This window comes from Solanum pennellii, chromosome 5, assembly GCF_001406875.1.
Source record: "Solanum pennellii chromosome 5, SPENNV200".
NCBI classification, from domain to species: domain Eukaryota; kingdom Viridiplantae; phylum Streptophyta; class Magnoliopsida; order Solanales; family Solanaceae; genus Solanum; species Solanum pennellii.
Window position 1 is genome coordinate 77,953,962 of NC_028641.1, and position 15,303 is coordinate 77,969,264.

A 15,303-nucleotide genomic window follows, 5' to 3' on the forward strand; every position below is an offset into this window, starting at 1 on the left:
AACCCCCCCCCCCCCCCCCAAAAAAAAAAAAAAAATCTCTAGATCTCTGCCTCTGTTGGATTTTGTCTTTTTGGCTAAGAGAAAATCAGATCTTCCAGTAAGTCTTTTTTTTATGACCGTGGTGTCTGGGCCAACTTTTGCACACCTCGACTAATTTCACGGGATACCTGCCACCTCCCACTAGCAACAAGCACCGGGTAACATTGTCTACCAAGGCTAGGACAGATGGGAAGAATCACCCAGCGTTTCTTTTTTTTGTCTCTGTTGAGTATTGAAACTGAGAACTCAAGAGTTCCTCCACTCCTTCAAAATATCAATAAAGCCATCAACTTCAAGCCACCAATTGTAGCATCAAGGGACCATGATCTAGTTAGATTCTTCGTAAGATAGACTACTTTATACACTTCAGAATTCATCACCACACTTCAGAATTCATCACCACATTTAGTTGAAAAAGGAATCTGTCAAGTCTTGAAGCAGTCAAGTGATTTCTGCTCTTAAACCATGTGAAATTTTCACCTGAGAAGGATCAACAAGTTCAAGTTCTCTAATACAACCTGAAAATTCATAACATCGTTCAGAAGCACATTTTGATGTGTTAAATCCACAAAGTCACCCATTTCCCCGAACACTGATAGCTACAAGTTCCCACCCTAAATGGTTCCTTTTGTATCTTGTATTAGGTCATCAACTCTTGTGAGGATTGAGGGGAAAAATTCATGGTGGTAGAAAATTCCCCAGTTTTAATGATCTCTCCTTTACATTTGCTTTTGTCCCAAAGAAAGAAGTTTCTCCCCCCTTCTTTGATCAAGTAAAAGTATTTTCATTCATAATCATGCCCATGTTTATGGACATAAAACTGGCCGTATACAAGGAGTAAATACAAAAACATACTCTACAAACTTCACCCAATCTTCTATATAATAAGGAATTCTATGGATACACCAGAAGAAAATAAGGGACCGAAGTTGTGCCAGTTGCATCCAAGTAGCAACAATCAACCCACTCTTGCTATAAGCCTTCTCCCCTAGATCAAGAATTTCATTTTTTATACTGTGAAATGCCAGAAAGTTTATTTTTTACATAGAAGTAGTCTCCAATGTTCAGTTGAACACCTTAACTATCAAAGTGGCCAGATAGACACCTCCTGTCATACTTATTCGAGATTATTTTGTCTCATAAGGCAAACCGATGAGCCCTAGTCTGTCACCTCCTATCATACTTGTGTTTCTTAATTCTATCAGTAGTCTCAGCCACACAGTGGAACTGCTGATTTAACTAAGTTGGCGTGGGATATTATTATTGCAGGAACCACTTGGAGTCGCTGGACTACCCAAAGAAATTGTAAAAGTTTCAGCTGGTTGTCATCATTCTTCTGCTATTACAGGTTTATTGTGATTGATTTTGATGGATGATGGATCTTTTATACAGGTCTCTTATGGTTGATCTTGATGGTACTTTTATCTTGTATGCTATTAAATATTGGGTTTTACTAGTTCTGATCATCTGCATTTCTCATTTATTGGGTTGTAGTTATCTGTTGCTGTTTGATGCTTCCGTTTTTATTTTCTGTTTAACATTTGAACTAATTTTCTTCTGTTCATTTTGTTACTTGCTTCCTTGGTGTTAGAGGCTGCTGGGTCTTAAACTTGTATTCCATTGCATCATCCATCCACCGCTTCTATATTTTAACTGCTTTTATCAAGAAATAATTATTTAACTTGTTGATAGTTTAGAAAGTATTGTTGATAGGTTACAAAGTTATACGGGGCAAGATGAGAGTGACTTTCATGTCGGACAAGACGGGGGAAGCGAGGTTGAGATGATTCAGACATGTGAAGAAGAGGCGCGTTGATGCGCTCGCCGTAAGGAGCTGTGAGAGGTGGCTGTAGTGGGAGTTAGGAGAGGTAGAGGTAGGACAAAAAAGAAGGGGGGTGGGATGGATTGGACAACACATGACACAACTTCAACTTACTGAGGACATGACCCTAGATCGAAAGGTCTGGAGGACAGTGATTAGGGTAGAAGAATAGTAGGTAGCCGAGTGCCCCATCTCCTCTCCCTTATTAGTAGTAGTATTTAGCAATCACGTAATTTCTTATTCTCCAATGTGTTTTTACTATCTTTTGCCTCATTTTGCTTAGTATATTGATATTTCGTTGTCGTTTTTGTCTTTTTGTAACCTTGTTCCGAATAACTCCTCTTTTGAGTCGAGGGTCTATTGGAAATCGCCTCTCTATCCCACATAATGTGGGGGCATGGTCTGCGTACATCTTAACTTCCCCAGGTCCCACTTATGAGTTATTCTAGGAACACTATTTTCATTTCGTATCATATTGGCCTAAAATTATGAATTATGCTAGGTATGCTATTGTTATGAATTATGCTAGGTATACTATTGTTATGAATTATGCTAGGTATACTATTGTTATTTTGTAACAACTATCAAGGAAATTATAGGTGGTTCAGGACATCTTCTTTGTGATTTTAGGTCTACACCGTCCCTTGTTACACTATCACTCATCATAGTTTCTCACCTATGGATCGGTGTCTCTTTAGCTCAGTGCATCACATGACCCAACAATTTCAAGCGACCTTCTCTTAGTGTATCTTCTCAGTATATCCCACTTGCATCTTCTGGCTTGTAGTCAATTTTAATAATCTTATCTTATGTTGTATGACCGGACAACCATCATAGCATCTGCATCTCTTCAACACTAACTTGTGACCAAATTGTACTAAAACGGCCCAAGATTCACTACCATATAACATTGTCAGTCTTATAACTGTTATGTAAAACATACCTTCGACCTTTAGTATCATTCTTCAATCATATTAAACTCAACCTATTTTATACTTGTTCAAGGAATATTGTTAAAATTTGACATATGAGGCGGACTTGTTTTTTTTTTTGATAATGGTAACTTTACTTCTACATATCCACAGAACCACAGGTATACTACAACCAAAGTGTAGTTCCCCTTCAAAAGTATTACAACTTACAACTTGTAATTCAATTCTGTGATATACAAAAAGCTTAAAACATATCTTCTATTTGAGCTAATAGTTTTTGCTCACACCAAAAATAAAAAGGCCTAAACAATTCATTTTAAGATTCTGAATGTTGTTCTGAGTCCCCTCAAAGCACCTTTTGTTCCTCTCAATCCAAATTGACCACCAAATGCATGCCCGGACGATCTTCCATCTTTCTTCCTTCTTGCTCACATTACCATCCATATTCCAGTATCTTAGAATGTCTGCAATGCTTACAGGTTTCAACTTTCACCAAATGACCCAACTAATCCCTTTCAGACTGACGAACATCCTCCAAAGCTGGTCTGTCCATTTGCAGTGTAAAAAAAGATTGTTGATTGTCTCAGCTTGTTCCCCAAATAAAAAACACCCAGCTGTTAGTTGGTGACTTTGTTCAGATTATCATGAGTTAAAACTGCTTCTTTGCCAAAAGCTAGATGAAACAGTTAACTTAGTAAGGAATTTCTGGTTTCTATATCATCTTCCAAGGCCAATCTCTTCCTTCACCACTCCTACATTTAGCTCCTTGTATGCAGATTTGACAGAAAACGGTTCTCTTACTGTTTCTGTTTCTGTTCCATACTAGTCTGTCCACTTCTTCGGTCAGATTGTTGAATCTTGCTACTGAGTTATAGAATTCTGTTATCCTCCCGATCTCCCAATCATTCAGATATCTCCCTAGATATAGATTCCATCCTTGTCAAGTCCACATCATGGCAACTGTGGCTTGTTGTTGCTGGCTTAGAGTGTATTGCTCCGGATGTTGTTCATTCATTGTTAAAAGCCCTACCTATTTGTCTTGCCAAAAAGAGGTTTTCTGCCCATTTCCTATCCTCACCTTAGTTCTGATCTGCATCATTGGCCAAAGATTCCTAATAGCTCTTGAGACTGAACATCCATGGGGTGTTGTTAAGGGGTTTTGATTTAAAGTTTTATAAAGAATTGGTTATTACAGCAATTATGCCTGTCTCAAGATAGATGGTTAGCTATGACGAATTGGTTTTTATTTTAGGTTTTGTTTTGGGAAATATCTCTAATCCAAGTACAAATGTTTTTTGAAAAAGTGCCTTCTAGGAAATTGTAAGAAAACTCTAGAAGAAATATTCCCAGACCTATTCAAACACCACCAAAGAGTGGTAGAAGAAACAGAGTCCTAAATCTAAAAGCACAGCACCTTGACTTGTATGACTGTGGCATCCAGTATGTAAAACATTATACTTAGTCGTTACAAAGTATGACTGTGCATCTGCCAGACTCCACATCTGGGTACAAACTAGAAAAAAGAATTGCACTAGGACTATTAGTGTACCTATGGTATATGGCTCCTATTTGGCAGGATGTTATATTTAAAAAAAATAAGAAAAATAAGGTAGCTTGTATCAAACCTAACAACTCTATTTAAACAACATAAAAGAAAAACAGCAAACCTGTAAAGTTTAATGTTTGAATGAAGGCAATTCTCCCTCCACCAGAAGAGGACCTGTACCAAGACTGATGATATATTTGTGTTTAGTTTATTACATTGTTAACATATAGACCAATGAGGCAAGTGGTTTGCACTCGTCTGCCATTTTATTTTCGATTGTTTAATTGTTTTCTTTTCTTTGTTTTATTTTTCATTTACATTCTAGGTCATTTAGCAGTTATAGTTTATAAGCATTCATTCTTTTTCCATAGCCTCTTCATTTCCTTTTCCCCTAATTTTTAAATAGATTTAATTATTTACATTTAAATAAGTCGGCTTCATATAATAGTCTGCGATTTTATTGCAGTGGATGGAGAACTTTATATGTGGGGGAAGAACACATATGGTCAGCTTGGCCTTGGAAAGAGTAATAGAACTATGCTCTTACATTATGTTTTTTTTTGGCTTCTCCTTTAACCATTTTCGTTGCCATTGTTGCCTTGCCCTAAAACGCGCACAACTATAGGTGGCCGACAAGTAACAAAGTAGCGAATCAAGTATTTTTTTTAGAAAGATGAATCAAGTATTGTTTCCATGAGAACTTGTGATTAAGATAGCGTTTTATCATATATTTTGTGATACTTGAAAGAAAAAGAAGAGTTTTTGAAGTTGTGTTTGGACATGCATTTTATTTGGAAAAAAAATTGTAGTTGTGAGTGGAAAAAAAATTTCTCCCAAAACTGATCAATTTCCATGGACAAATAATGTTTTCAAATATTTTATGAATAAAAGATTCCAAAATCTATGGCCAAACGAGAGCTAACTATATCACTAATAATATTTTTACAAATTATCGAGTCAAGAAAAGATTCAAAATGTTGTCTGACAAACTATTGCTACTAAATTAGCTAAAGATGGAAAATAATTGATCAACACATTTAGGGTGAGTTGGATTACAATGAGAGAAAATAATCTAGAGTTACGGGTTTTGTCTATCAATCCTGTTAAATTCTTCAATCAATTACTTACAATTTGGATTATTAATTGACAGTGTTGATTTTACTCACAGAAATCTGTTAATTGCTGCTCACCTTATTCAGTTTAACCTAATGCTTATTTTCTGTGGAATTAGAAATAACAAGAACACATTATTTATTTCTGTAAAATACTTAAGCAAGCCGATTAAGTATATTTCTATCTTAATCGTGAATATGTTCTCTAATTCCCAACTTCAAGAGCTTTCCCTATTTAATCTTGTTGCAATCAAGATTTCTTCTTTTCAAGTTCAATTCAAGATTCATTGATAGTATCTACTTGGTATGGAGAGCTAGTAAAGATGGAACCTTTTCAGTAGAGAAGTGTTGTAGTCTTCTAATGAAACATACAGGATACTGGGATACTAGTTGGCCATGGAAAGGGATTCAGAGAACTAACGCTCCTATAAAGGTAGTTTGTTTTGGTTGGATTGCAGCATTGGGAGTCTGCCTTACTCAGGATAAGCTTTAGAATTTTTTTTTGCACCAAGAAATAGATGTTACTAATGTGAAGAATAGTTGGACACTGAATCACCTTCTTATGCATTGTAGAATAGCTATACAATGTTGGGAATTTTTCTTCCATATTTGGGGGATTTCTTTGCTCATGCCTCAGAGTGTGAAGGAGTTGTTGGAGAGTTGGCAGCACCAGAGAACGCATAAAGCTTTGTGCATATTCTGGACTATGGCTAGAAAGAAATAACGTTTGTTTTGATGGGCAAAAGGACCATATTTTGAGGGTTAAAATCAAGTGTTCACATAATTTGTTTAGTTGGTGGTAAAGTAGTTTCTTGATAATATAGATCAATATATGGTGTTTCTGGAGTTGCGAGGAAGATGTTGTAATTGACTTTATGTACATTCCCAACAGTCTTTTCTAACTTCTGGTTGCCTTTTTGGTAGCTAATATTTCTTTCTTTTGTAATCTGTGCATCTGCTTGATGCTTTGTTAATGACATTCTTCTTACTTCATCAAATTTTTTTTTTCTGGTTTTGGTACCTCTTGGTACTTAGTCAATAAACCTTTACCCTATAAAAAAAAAGAAAAAAAAAGAAATAGACATTGAAGAGATCAAGAGCTAATCTGTCTCTTCCTAAAGTGAGGTTATAGGACAAAACACTTACTCCCTAAGACGAGATAGAAAAGAGAACAAAGGTGACTGAGGGAACACAATGGAGTGGAATTTGATTTTGAGTGGTGGAGGAAGGCATACCCAGAAATGTGAGTACTGCATCCCCAGAAATGCAGCGGGACATGTGCACATAAGGGTGCGAGCAGTCTCAATAATATGCTTAATTTTTTCTGTGCTACCCCGTGGAATTATCATGTTACTTGTAGAAATATCTGGTTGCTTGCTGGATATGGAAGAGGGCAATTGTATTTTGCCTCGAATAAGTAGTAACATTTGATTGATTGGGGTAACGTTGAATTTATTCTGAGCAACATGATCATTTTTGGAAGGTCGATCATGTAAAGAATATCACACATCACGTGTATAGCCCAACTTTTAACAAAGCTACAGCTTGTCTGGGTTTTTCTAGAACGACCATTATTCTGATTTTCAGTCCGAGACACTAGAATAGAGAATCTACTATGTCACTATATGACTAGACAAAATATGTGGTGCAACATGTGTGCAACTAGTCGTAATAACTGAGAGAACTGTTTGTCCATGATAGGAGCAATAGGAATAGCCAGAATGTGGTCATATGCACAGAGACAATTTTATATGGAAGCACAACAAGTATCAAAAGGAAAAATATTTCCTAACGTTGCCCCAATTGTTTATTAATATTTGCTTCAGGAGGCATCGACTCATTGAAGTCTTCCTAAACTGCATAAACATGTCCAAGATATGTAGACATATCGAAATCCTTCCTTTAAAGGTTAGTCAACCGAAAAGTCACATTATAAACACGAGAGGTGTCTTTTGTGTATGTTCCACAAGGCCTTTTCCCAAACTAGAAAGCAAGTCTGGAATGGACGAAATAGAGTCATCAACTTCGAATAAATAGATATCCACAATAGGCTACATAATTCAGCATCAATCTTTTCCCATTCTCCCTTATCCTTTTCATTAATATCCTTAGCTTGTTTGATTAAGTGATCTTGAGCACCTCTTCCCTTGTACCATAATTGAACAGAAGAAGACCTACACCACTAATCAAAGGTTTTGTGGTGATAGAGTGATTCGAGTTGCTTGAAACTATAGTTTTAGCACCAAAATATCTGATATGAAAGACTATGAAGATGGTTTTAGCACCAAATATCAAATTTATGTTGTGGATGTACCAGAGTGCTAGCAGTGTAAAAAAATAGAGAAAAAATCTGAGTCAAAACCCCCCCAAACAATTGTCGTAATCTGGCAAAAAGTTATTAGAATGTGGTAGTATTTTGATGGATAGGCTTGGGCTGAGAGGCGAGTTGCTGAGATGAAAACTTCTCGCTGGACAACCGCCTGGAAGATCACTCAGGCGTTGGTGCGTGGCTGGATCTCGTTGGATAATTCTTCCCTCTTGATGGTTTATAGGAGGATAGATGGAGCGAGATTGACTCAGGGGTGGCTCGACAGTGTTAAAAAAAAGACATGTGCCTTAGGCCCCCAATTTTAGGGGCCTCATTTTTTATAATAATAGGTTATAAGTTATTATTTTTAACAAATATTAAATAATATTTGTAGAAAAAGTAAACTTTTCATGAAAATGAAGGAATGAATTATTAGAAGAAATTTGACATATTTGGAGTACTATATCTTATGAAAAATAATTTAAAATAAGAATGACTATATTATCAATTGAAAACTAAAAGAAATCAATTATATAAAAGTTATTAACAATTCAAGTTTAAGGCCCCGTTTGATTTTTGCTTTAGGCCACTAATATGGTTGATCTCATTGACTGGGGTCTAATCTCACAAAGGTTCTGATCCTGCTGTTATATACAGTACCCAGGGAAGCACTGAAGTCTTGGAACATTGGTGTAGTTGCTTGGCAATATAATTTCTCTTTTACAATGATTATTTTCTCAAAAAAATGCTCTGATAACATGTGAGAAAGATGAGAAGGAAGAGAAAATGTTGCTTAATTATTCCTCATATTATTGGGGTTTAAATAACTATGTTTATATGTCCTATGAAGTAAAGAAAATTACCTATATAGTTACAAGGAGCAAATCAGGCTATCTACTGTATTTACACTAATTTTAGAACATTCACCGGATTCTAACATAAGTGCAAAGGAAAAAAAAAAAAGCGAATAAACTGGACGAAAGACAGGAAAATATATGATGTAGATGTTACCAGGGTGCTAGCAGTGTCAAAAATAGAGTAAAAATCTGTATGAGTAAAAAAACCGTGATACAATCACTGGAATCTGGTAAATATTATCAGAATGCTGTGGAATTGTGATGGGGAGTCTTGGACTGAGAAGGCGAGTTCCTGTGAAGAAAACTTATCGCTAGAAAACTGCCTGGAATGGTTACTCACGTGTCGGCATGTAGCTGTATCTTGCCGGATAATTCTTCCCTCTTGAAGTCTTTGGAACAGTGGTGTAGTTGCTGGAAAGTTGCTCGGCAATAGAATTTCTCTTTTACAATATTTTCTCACAAAATGCTCTGATAACATGTGAGAAAGATTAGAAGGAAGAGAAATTTCTGCTTGATTATTTTCTCAAACTATTGAGGCTTAAACAACTATGTGTATATGTAGAACATAATTACAAGGAGAAAATCATATCTAATATGTTAGAATAGGAATAATTTTATGTAATCATACTTTAGAATAAGAATAGGAATAGGAATTGGTATTCTAGTTGGAAAAGGAGTCTATTGTAGTGTCTATCAATAGGATGTCAATGTAATAATGTAGATACACAATTCAATAATATTCTTTTCCTATATTACTCACATGGTATCTGAGCAATTGTGAGAAAATAATCAATGAACATCATACAGCGAATTCAGTGGCCACTGTGCAGTTTTCGGGTGACCCAAATTGCTGTCTGAGTGAATCAAATTTTCTGTCAGCAGTTTTCTTTTTCCAGTGGGGTCGCCTCTTCATCCCAAGGCTGACCATTTTATTTTTCTGATTCTGGCCAGCTTTTTGGTGATCAGATCTTTTTTTTCCGGCAGTCAGATATGTTTCTGGCAGTCATATTCTTTCCCAAATTTAATTATATATGTTTGTGAAAAAATAAAATTCTAATTTCACAATATGTCGTTCGGGATTGATATTCTTGGCTCCGAAAATATAGGAAGTTCAAGCCCTATGATCACCTCAAGCTATTTAGCTTGGGCTTCCTCAGTTGAGTTGTGGTGCAAGGGTCAAGGTGTCCAAGACCACTTAACGAATAATGCTTGTGTGGTTGATGAAACGGCAAAGGCTAGTGAGCTATGGGAGAAGGTTGATGCTCAATTATGTAGTCTCTTATGGCGATCTGTTGATTCCAAGTTGATGCCTTTGTTTCGCCCATTCGAGACATGTTATTCAGTTTGGGAAAAAGGCCCGTGTTTTATGCACTAATGACATATCTCGATTCTATGATGTGATATCTCGAATGACCAACTTAAAGAACCAAGAATCCGATATGTCTACTTATTTAGGACAGGTACAAGCAATCATGGAGGAATTTGAAACGTTAATGCCAGTCATTAACGTGGATAAACAACAAGAGCACAAACATACATTGTTTCTAGTTCTTATACTTGCTGGGCTTCCTACTGTCCATGATCTTGTGTGAAATCAAATTTTAGCCCAGTGCTACAAATCCTACAATTGATGAATTATCCTCTTGTCTACTTCGTCTTGCCGCACCTCCCAGTCACAAAGTAGTTTCATCACCCATCATTGACTTCTTTATTCTCGCATCTCAAACCATAGAAAAGCCGAACATGTCAATATATGGAGAATCAACGAGGAGGAGGTCGATTTGGAAACCTCGATCCAAGTGTAGTCATTGTCATAAACTTGGACGCACTCGTAACATATAATGAGTTCCTTCGGACTCGCACAAGTAAACAAACATCTCCACACAGGTAGCATTTGTCTAAGTTGCGCGGACTCTTCTGGTGCTGCACCCGTGTTGACACGACATGAGTGTGGGTGTGGGATCCGTGCCTGATTCAGACTACCGATTTTGGGTATTTTGACCAAAATCGACGGGGAAGTCTGGACAATTTTGATGATTTCTTAAATCAATACAAAAGCTAAGGTAAAATTGAAGGAAATGGAATACCTTTTATATAAAACTAGTAAAATAAGTCGCGCCTCGCGCAGGAAGTTAATATTACATAATTTATAAAATAATACTTAAAACATATTATTTACTAAAATAAAAATATTATATTATCTTACATACAAGATTACGTAGTAATAAATATTAATATTATAAAAGAAGATGTTAATTATAACATCTTTTCATTTATCCTTCAATCAATTATCTTAAATTTGGTTGTATAATTTATCGTTTTAACGATAATTTTTTTTTTGTCAAAAATTTATCATTTTGCTTCCAAGAAGTGTTACTATTTGATATTTCTGAGGAATCAAAGAACATCAACCAAAGATGTTAAATTTTCTAATAAATAAATAATCATTGCTGAAGAGATAAATAAATTTTAAAAGACTGCAAAAAGTGAACAAAGATTCTAATTCTAACGTGTGTAAAAAGTTCAGTCATACCATTTGCTTTACATATATCATTTTAAAGCTCCTTATTTAAATGTATCATATGTAATTGTTAAATGAAAAATTAAAGGGAGAATGTATCATATAGGACAATAATTCAACTTACTATACATACTTGATTTAAAAAATATTACATAAAACTACTAAGTTTTTTGTGTGTTTTTAAAAATCAACATACCATAGTGATAAAGTTCAATTTGAAACTACAATTTCAGTAGAGAAAACTTGTGCGAATACTCAATTAATGTGTGTTATTTAATTTGTATTAACAAATACTTATAACAATAGCTTTGCAAAAACATAAACAACAAAGCATTAAAACCTACCAAGATCTGTAACAATCGAATGAAACAGAAAGGAAAAAATTGAGCCCATTGAATGCACAGTGTCCCCTTTAGGAAATTATTCCCCTCTAGTACCCGAGGTTTAAAGGAATAGATCCTCTTAGGATAGAACGATTCTATTCAGTAGGTATTGGTACAAAAATAATATTTAATTGTGCAAAAGAAGAAGATGTTCAAAATTTTCGTTGTTTTAAAATGTGATGAAATCCTTCTATTTATAGAAAACAAAGGATAGTGTGAACAAATATTTATTGTGCCTTATCGAAAAGGTCAAATTTCTTTGGAAAATTTACAATCCTTCGGAAAGGGCACAATCATTCATAAAAGTTACAACTCTTTGGAAAGGTCATAACATTTCATAAAAGTCACAATTTTTTTGTAAAAGTCGCAACTCATCATAAAAGTCATAAATCTTCGTAGAAGTCACAACTTTTCATTAAAGGGGAAGGCTAGTTTTGGGAATAAATGAATTCAAAAGGAAATTCTAGCTTGTGGTGACGCCACGTAGGCGGGCCTAGGGTTCTCTTTTATATAAATATATGATTTCTATGTCACTCCTTTACCTTTGATCTCCTTCCAGGATTCTCCTCACGTTCTCTGCATAATCGCATCATTTATTTTTTATAACTCTACTTTTAGATATTTTAATTATTTTTAGGCGAATCCCCACACCCTTATCCATACATGGATCCATATCCTGAATCTTGCAAATTATATCATGAAGGACCCTTTAAGATCCACACCCGTATCGTACACCTGCACCCGAGTCTGTGCAACTTAGGCATCTAATTTATTTACACTAATTCTATAATATTCACTGGATTTTAACAGAAGTGCAAAACCAAAAAAAAAACAAAAATGCGAATAAGCTAGACGAAAGAAAGGATAATATATTAATGACTTAAATTAGAAGTAATGAGTTATTTAACTGACTAAATATAACAAAAAATTCAAATATTGTATCAAAATCAGATAAAGCAAAAAGATAGTCCACTATAGCATCTTTTAGTTGACTTGGGTTTAAGGATACCATTAACTACCATAAATTCCTAAAGTACTCAATTTTGTACAATCACCTGCAGAAGCTGATACGGTACTGTCTATACCCAATAAAGTTGAATGCTTGAATGGAGTCACAATCAAAATCATTTCCCTAGGTTTCGAACACTCAATTGCTGTAACAGGTATGAGATGTTATTTGTTAAATGCTTCTTTGCATGATAAAAAAACCATAATTGAACATGTTATTCCACTATTATCTTGTTAAGGAAAAAAGAGCTATGTTTTGCTCGAAGCCTGAATGACCATTGTCTTCATGTCATCACTATATTATCTTTTTTCTGGCCAGATAAAGGTGAGACTTTGAGTTGGGGTGGGGGACAATCAGGAAGACTTGGTCATGGACATCAATCAGGCATTTTTGGACTCATAAAAAGTGACAGGTTAAGTAGATGGTTGATGATCCTCTGCATTTTGCATGAATTGATGTTTTCTTTCGATTATTATGAATTATTAACAACATTATTCTTACTCTTGTTTGATGGTTTACTCTTGTCAAAAACAAATCACAAATTGAGTTATTTTGATGAATAAATGGGTCTCGTCATATTAATGGATAACAGAGGATGCTATCAGTGGTAGCGAACTCTTCTACGTTATTATGTACTTTGCATCTATTCAAGTGTTTCTTGTGAATAACCAATTGGATATTGTTGGTAATATTAGCTGTTATTTCTTCTTTCCTTTAAACAATTGATTTTTTCTTGTCTTTGAAATCAGTGAATACACACCACGACTTATTAAGGAACTTGAGGGGTTGAAGGTACTGTTGTCTGCAACGTCTTCAAGTTTCAATTATAGACTTCTATCTGCAGGATGTCAAGAGATTTTAATTCATGGTTCATAGCTGCTGGTTCATTTTGACAATTCTAGTTTTGTGTAAATAGGTTAAGAATGCTTCTGCTGGAATGTTGCATTCTGTCTGCATTAGCGGTAACTCATTGAAATTTGCAGAAAGCACTTTGATGTTAAAGAAAGGCCTCAAATTTTATTTTTCATCCTCTTTTTCAAGCCACAGAGAATGGATCCGTACATATTTTTGGCGAAAGAGCAAATAAGAAATTGGTAAATATATATATACTAGCATCATGCAACTTTTTTTTTCTTCTAAATTTACATTGAATGATGTCCACTTCTATTTAAAATTTTAGGGCTTTAGTGAAGCATCAAATTGTTCGCTACCATCTGTGGTAGATGGACTTCCATATGCTGAAAAGGCTGCATGTGGAGGCTATCATACCTGTGTTATTACAGGTAATTTATCGGGTTCAAAATTCTCCACTTGATTTCTATCTTTGAGCAGCAACAAACTGAGTATTTGTCCTAAACTTTGAAGATATGATTAATATTTTGTGAAAGAAGTACTTGTGATTATTGTCATATTTAAACTAATTTGGCATAATTGATAGGTTTATCTAGTTCTCACACACAATATTTATGCAAACATTCCCACTTTTTGTCATGCCCCAAAACCTTGTTGGGATGGACCGGCATCCAGTGCCTTACTTTGACTGAGGGAACCAACCTTACCTGACTAATAAATGTGATTCATGCATGAGCAGAAATATATATCTTTTCATAAAATCTTTTCTTTTCATAAAACACTCATCTTTCATAAAACCTTTAACCTTCAAGCATCTCCATTAAACCTTCATTGGGACTTTATCATATGCTTTTTCTAGGTCGATGCACACCATGTGGAGGTCCTTTTTTCCCTATACTTCTCCAATAGTCTCCTAACAAGATGGATGACTTCAGTAGTTGATAGTGCCGGCATAAATCTGAATTGGTTCTCGAAAATACACACAGCCCTCCTCACCGTCAGCTCCATCACCCTTTCCTAAACTTTTATAATGTGGCTTAGCCAGTTTATACCCCTATTCTCAGTGCAACTCTAAATGTCACCCTTGTTCTTGTACAACAAAATCATTTTACTCCTCCACTCCTCCAACATATTTGCCGTCTTAAAAATGACATTAAGCAATCTAGTTAGCCACTCCATACCTGCCCAGCCTGTACTCTGCCAAAATTCCACAGAGATCTCATCCGGCCCTATCACTCTTCCACTATGCATCTTACTAGTAATTCCTTTAACTCCACATTTATAAACCTGCAATACCCAAAATCACGATTCCTCTGAGAGTGCTCCAACTCCCTCCAACACGATGTGTATATCCCTCTATTCATTCAAGAGTTTATGCAAGTAGGACAGCCATCTCCGTATAATAATAAGCGTTTCCTCCACAAGTACTTTGCCGGGTTCGTCCTTGATGCACTTCACTTGATCCATGTCGCAGGCCCTCCTTTCTCTCGCCTTGGCTAGCTTGTACAACTTCTTATCCCCGCCTTTACGCTCTAATTCTTTGTCCAAGCATTCAAAAGCTGCCATCTTAGCCTCTTTCCTCGCCATTTTATACCTTCCCCTATCTGTCACTTTTCCTACTCGTCATTTTATCCACCAGCTTGCGTAACGCCACTTTTTTTCACTCCAATTTCCCTTGAACTTCTTCACTCAATTACCAATCCCCACGATGTTCACTCAACCTACCTCTCGAGACTCCAGCACCTCTCTAGCTGCTTCCCGTAGCAGTCCTATCCCTCATACTGTTTACATCTCCATTACTCCCCCAAGCCTCCGTATCCATCAACTTCGCCCCCACCTCCAGAGCATTGACCATAGTCAAACTACCCCATTTGATCCTTGGCCAACCAGCCACAACCCTCTTCTTCCTCTTATTCATGATC

General features: G+C 35.8%; 1 protein-coding gene across 6 annotated transcripts in view; it reads left to right on the forward strand.

Moving 5' to 3' along the window:
* The window catches only part of LOC107020502 (ultraviolet-B receptor UVR8), a 36,888-nt gene that overhangs the window by 11,744 nt on the left and 9,841 nt on the right, over positions 1-15,303 (forward strand). For 4 of the 6 annotated variants that reach the window (XR_003578349.1, XR_003578347.1, XR_003578348.1 and 1 more), the window contains exons 3-10: positions 1,309-1,387; positions 4,806-4,865; positions 12,582-12,683; positions 12,848-12,941; positions 13,279-13,321; positions 13,446-13,491; positions 13,571-13,623; positions 13,710-13,812. Coding sequence is in view for 3 of the 6 variants with exons in the window: in XM_015220893.2 (XP_015076379.1) it covers positions 1,309-1,387; positions 4,806-4,865; positions 12,582-12,683; positions 12,848-12,941; positions 13,279-13,321; positions 13,446-13,491; positions 13,571-13,623; positions 13,710-13,812 (580 nt within the window). In the remaining 3 variants the exon portion in view is untranslated. The remainder of the gene's footprint in view (positions 1-1,308; positions 1,388-4,805; positions 4,866-12,581; positions 12,684-12,847; positions 12,942-13,278; positions 13,322-13,445; positions 13,492-13,570; positions 13,624-13,709; positions 13,813-15,303) is intronic. The other 2 variants (XM_015220894.2, XM_015220895.2) reach the window with 2 other exon arrangements.